The sequence below is a fragment of the Trichechus manatus genome, unplaced genomic scaffold, assembly GCF_000243295.1.
Source record: "Trichechus manatus latirostris isolate Lorelei unplaced genomic scaffold, TriManLat1.0 scaffold00030, whole genome shotgun sequence".
In the NCBI taxonomy this organism is placed as follows: domain Eukaryota; kingdom Metazoa; phylum Chordata; class Mammalia; order Sirenia; family Trichechidae; genus Trichechus; species Trichechus manatus.
In genome coordinates, this window is record NW_004443966.1 from 11,044,867 (window position 1) to 11,050,778 (window position 5,912).

At 35.6% G+C, this 5,912-nt stretch overlaps 1 protein-coding gene across 1 annotated transcript in view; it reads right to left on the reverse strand.

Annotated features, from left to right (window-relative positions):
* Positions 1-5,912, reverse strand: part of DPP8 (dipeptidyl peptidase 8) — a 58,314-nt gene that overhangs the window by 30,702 nt on the left and 21,700 nt on the right. The window contains exons 4-6 of the mRNA XM_004374671.3: positions 3,794-3,967; positions 2,640-2,808; positions 145-255 (exon numbers count right to left, since the gene is read on the reverse strand). Coding sequence (XP_004374728.1) covers positions 145-255; positions 2,640-2,808; positions 3,794-3,967 — 454 coding nt within the window. The remainder of the gene's footprint in view (positions 1-144; positions 256-2,639; positions 2,809-3,793; positions 3,968-5,912) is intronic.

Sequence of the window (5,912 nt, forward strand, 5' to 3'; positions counted from 1 at the left end):
GACAAGTAACTACTAACAGGACACACACCCTTAATCACTTTAGAATCTATTATCCAAGATTAGAATCTATGCATTTAACCAATTGGTAGTTGAATCTCATAACACACTAAATGATTTGTAATATATTACACTGAACTCCTTTACCTAATTCAGCTGTTGGACACCACCAATAGCCAGAATATCTATCAAATTCTTCTTGAAGAACAAAGGTAGCAACTCCGGCTGATCTGGGATCCTCTTCCATGTTGGCTAGCTCTAGACACACATAAAAGGAACATTAAGACAGAAAGCTCTCTATCTTTTCACAGGTACAAAGCAGAAGTCTATTAAAAAAAAATTATAGTATTTTCTATAAAAAATGTAAGTGCTATTTACATAATAGAGTCCAGCTGTTTGGAATAGTTTCTCTATTGATGTTAAAGTCTTGTTCTAACAAATACAAGTACAGCAAAACTTTTTTAGTTTATTTTGAGGCAGCTGTAGTATAATGGTGGACTGTGGGGCCAGAAGGACTGAGTTCAAATCTGAACTCCACCATTTACCGACTGTCTGACCTTGGGACAATCACTCAGTCTCACTCTACTGCAGTATCCTATTTGTAAATGGGGATAATTGCCAACCTTGTAAGGTTACTATGAGGATTAAATGAATTAATTCACATAAAGCACTTAGAACAAAGCCTAGGTCACAGTACGCGCTCCATAAATGTTATTATTTTCCCATTGACTAGAATCATGGAAACAAAGAATGTATGTAAAGGGTCATGGTGACTTATAATTCTCTGATACAGAGAAGTAAATCTTTAGACCTGGAACAGATCTCATAGATCATGTAATTCATCCACTCTTCCTCCCTCCCAATTCAACCACAGCAGTTCAGCTTCTTATCTGCTTCTACACTTAGATTTCCAGCAAATAATTTGAAGGGAACTGCTTTCAAAAAAAAATCACAAAGCCACAATCACAGAAGATTTTGTGACACAGGGAAATGTTTACAATACTTAAATGAAAAAAATGCACATTACTAAATGGTATATACCCTGTGATGCCACTTACAAAAATACTATACATAGGTATTTTTGAAAAAGTGTTGGCATATAAACCAAGATGTTATCAGTGCTCATCTCCAGGCAGTGGGATTATAGGCAAGGTTTTTTGTTTTTTCAACTGCTGTATAATGTACAAATCTTAATTTGCCAAATGCACATACTTTTGTAATCACATTCCTATCAAGACAGAACATTTCCAACACCCTAGAATGTTTTCTCATGCCCCTTCCCAGTCAATGTCCACTGCCACAGAAGCACTCATCTGATTTACCACCATAGGTTAGTTCTGCATATTCTAGAATTTCACATAAATGAAATCACAGAATATATATTTTGTCTCTGGCTTATTTTTTAAATAATATTTGTATTGAGTTTTCGGTGAAAGTTTGCACAGTATGTAGGTTCACTTTGAACAATTATTACACATATTGTTCAGAGATGTCTGGCTTATTTTTGAGATTGTTACATGCATCAGTAGTTCATTCCTGTTTATTATGAAGTATTATTCCATTGTATGAGTATACCACGTTCTTTTATCCATTCTCTTGTTAATGAGGAGCTGGGCTGCTTCCAGTTTTTGGCTATTATCAGTAAAGATGCCATGAGCATTCACATAAAAGGATTTTTGTAGACATATATTTTCATGGCTCTTGAATAAATACCTAGGAGTGGAAAGGCTGGGTAGTGTGGTAAGTGTATGTTCAACTTTATGAGAAACTGCCAGTTTCCCAAAGTGGTTGTATTTTATATTCCTACCAGCAATGTGTGAAAGTTCCTCTCTAACAATTGATGGACTCAATCTTTTTCATTTTAGCCAGTCTGGTGGGTGTGTAAACCCACTGCTGTTGAGTTGATTCTGCTAACCAATTCAGCTGGTGGACTTGAACTGCTGAATTGGTTAGTAGGCCTGGTGGTGCCATGGTTAAGAGCTACTGCTGCAAACCAAAACGTCAGCAGTTCGAATCCATCAGCTGCCCCTGGGAAACCCTATAGGGCAGTTCTACTCTGTCCTACAGGGTCGCTGTGAGTCACAATTGACTTGACGGCAACGAGTTTGGTTTGGTTTTAATGTGTGTGTAGTAGTGATTTTAATTTTACATGCAAGTTTCAATTTACTATTTTTGATTATCTGTATTTTCTATGTTGTATGAAATAAACGTACAGTAGAAACCAATAATCACTTGCCCAAAAAGCTTGAGTCCATAAGTGTTTAGAATTCAGAGTTTTGAGAATTTTACATATATTGTACATCTACCATATATTAGGTAACATCTCCAGCAGGGTAATCAAAGAACACCAGTATTCCTGCAGCAAATTTATGAATAGGCATACTAAGTAAGATTAAGATTATAAATATCCTCAGGTCAGGTCAGGTCAGATTTTGCCACCAAATGAGTTTTTGCACTAAGCTAATGAAAACCTTTCAGTTTTCAGAGCTTTTTGGATTTTGGAATTAATGACAGAGCCAAAACCAGATGTGAATTTAAAATGTAAAGATCACACTGCTTGTTCAATTTCAAAATGCACGCAAAAGCAAATTAAATTTTAAAAATATTTTTCAGGAAAGTATGTTTGAAGAATTCTGCATTACCATTGTGCACGTAGGTGAGCCTCCTCTCCTCTCTGGTTACGATGTTGGATACCCAAATATCACTGCTATGTATAAAAGCAATCCAGTCTGGATCAGCAGGGCATAATTTTGGGTCCATCCGTATGTTGGGACAACTAGTCTCCACTAAATTGGGTCGTAAGGGTTGTTGCTAGAAAAGTAAACAGCATTTTAAGACAGGGATTAAGCTGATGTATACACATCCATTTGCTAGCACTCTTCCTATAAGAACATTTCTAGGTAAATGCTAATTACGGTATCTCTTTCCCAGAAAAATATATACTTTCACATGCCTTAACTTATAAGAAAGGACTAATTTTCTTTCACTATGAATTAGAATGCTAAAGTTAATAGGAGAGGAAAGAAAGGCAGTAACACTTTACTGCCCAACTGTTTAATGGGGTAATTATTATTTATTAAACATTTATTAAATATTTGTTATATATTTAAAATTAACTTCACCAATTTAAAATAGTTTGCCCATAAAAACATAATAAAAGCCAGAATCATCACAACTCTATAAAAATAGTAGTTCTAATAGCACATAAGGAATGGCATGGAAAAAAACCAAACATTTAAAATCCACCTTAATTTATTAAGATAAATTAAAACTTTGAAGGGAAAAACGGATTGCCTTGTGATAACATTATCTTTCAAAATCCCCGTCAGCATTTACACAAAAAAATGGGAATTAATGTCCTTTACTGTCTTTTTTAATAGAAATTAAAAATTATTAATCCTTAAAATTAGAAATTAACATCCATATTTCTTGTTTTTATTACTACTAAATTTCTTAGTTGTTAGGTAAACAAATTTTTGATTTGCTTGTTAATTATTTTTCTGATTTGGGTGTAAAAAAACCTTTAGGATCCCCCCAAAAAAACCAAAGATTTAACACACAGTACAATCAAACTTAGAAGTCCCTGGGCGGCATAAATGGTTAAGCACTCGACTACCAGCTGGAAGGTTGGCAATTTGAACCCACCCAGAGGAACCTCAGAAGACAGGCCCGGCAATTTGCTTCCGAAAGTTCAGAGCCTTAAAAACCCTATGGAGCAGTGTTACTCTGCACACACGGGGTTGCACTCAGTCAGAATCAACTTGACAGCAACTAACTACAACCCACTCAAACTTACGGTAAATCCTTGCGGCCCTCCATCTTTTACATGATAAATTCCACTACCAGCTTGAAACAGAAATGTTCCACTTCCTTGGTGATAATCGTAAGAAGCAATTCCAACTGTTCCAATGCGTTTTCTTTCTCTTAATAGTTCTTCTTCTCGAGAGTACATCCCATAGTCCAGTGTTGCCTAATGCAAAAGAAAGAGCAGTCACCTAATGCAGGCTTCTGAAAGCTTGTGAGGTTAAAAAAGGAGACAACCATGGAATCCTGCTAAAAACCCACCTAGTTATATACACATTTTTCGTGTCACGTTTATTAATGTTTAATTACATACGTGCACATTTGTACATGGGTGTGTTAGGCTCCACTGGAAAGAAAAGCAAATTCTCTGAACAGACTTTCATAAATTTTTATTAATTCTGACCCTTTTGTTTGACTGTCTCTTAAGACTGTTTCCGTTGAAGCCAAATGCAATTCTGAGTATGTGATTATGTTTGACTATCTCCCCTCTTTATTCTCCCTAACAGTCACCAGGCTCGATCTGTATCTAATATGCCTTAGTGCTTTATAATCAGAACACAAGACATTTCAGAGCTAAGAAATTAACCTTCACAAGAGGACTCTGTATTCATAACTCTGTGATTACAAAATTTATTATTTGAAAGAATAAACACGCAAGATGGTACAATAGAACCCTGAAAAAGATCAACTGCAAGGAATAAGGCTAGTGTTACCAGATACTAAAAAATTAAAATTTTTATAATAAAATAACATAGTTTTGGCACGTGAATAAACAGAAAGACCAACAGAACAGAATAGCAGATCCAAAATAGAAAACTGAATATAGAAATTAGTAAGGTAAGGGTGGTGGGGAAAAGATGGGATTTCCTGAGTTAAGGAGATATAGCTGAGCATACAGAGAGACCAAGACAGATAGGGTGTGCAGAATAAAGTAACGACGAGGAGAGAACTGCACCAAGAGCAGGGGTCTCTCTCAAGTATGCAGCATGATCAGTGTGTGTATGAGGAAACCACCAGAGGACAGGGAAGGGGCCACCCTAAAAGACCTGAAGAACAAGTACCTGGTTTTCACACAGGGCTGGATGGTAGTGCCTGTTTCCACCAGCCAGACTGGGAAACCTTATAATTCATGGGAATCTGGATAGAGAAAGACTCTTACTTCAGTAGGAAGGAATATTGGACCTAGCTTAAACGTGACTCTAGCCCTGCTTAACAAATCTTAAAAACAGGATCCAAAAGAAACAAACTGTTTTTGAGTAACTTGGTTGTGTCCCAGAACAAACCTCAAGAATATCTACAGGAATACAACAAACCCAACAAGATAAAATTGATAATGCATAGAATCTATGAAAAAATTACTATGTAGGCAAAGAAGCAGGGAAATATAACTCAAAACAAAAAGGGAGGAAAAAAACCAACCCCGAACCGACACAGATGATGAAATTAGAAGATAAGAATACTAAAATAGTTACTACAACTGTGTTCCCCATGTTCAAAAAGTTGACATGAAAGACATAAAAAAAAAAAAACCTAAATCAAAAACAGAGACTACAACTATAATGTCTCAGATGACAAATACAATAGATGAGATTAACAGCAAACTAGACATTGCAGAAGAAAAGATCAGTGAGTTTAAAGACATAGCAAAAGAAAATATCCAAAATGAAACAGGGGAAAAAAATTTCAAAAAGTGAACAGAGCATCATCAGTGAGCTGTGACACAACTTTGAATGGCTTAATGTATAAATAACTGGAGACCCTGATTGAAAAGGAGGGGAGGGAGGACAGAAAACGTTTTTAAAGACATAATAAACTCAAACATGAAGTACATGAAGAAAAATACAAGGCACATCATAAAAATTCAAAAACAATGAAAAAGAGAACATCTTAAAAGCAGCCAGAGGAAAAAGATAAGTTACATACAGAGGAACAAAGAGAAGACAGCAGATTTTAGAATGGGAGCAAGAAGACAGTGAAGCAAAATCTTTCAAGTACTAAAAGCAAAAACTGAGAATTCTATAGCCAGCAAAAATATCTTTCAAAACCGAAAGTGAAATAAAAACTCCTTTAGAAATATAACAGCTGAAAGAATTAAATCACCCTACAAGAAA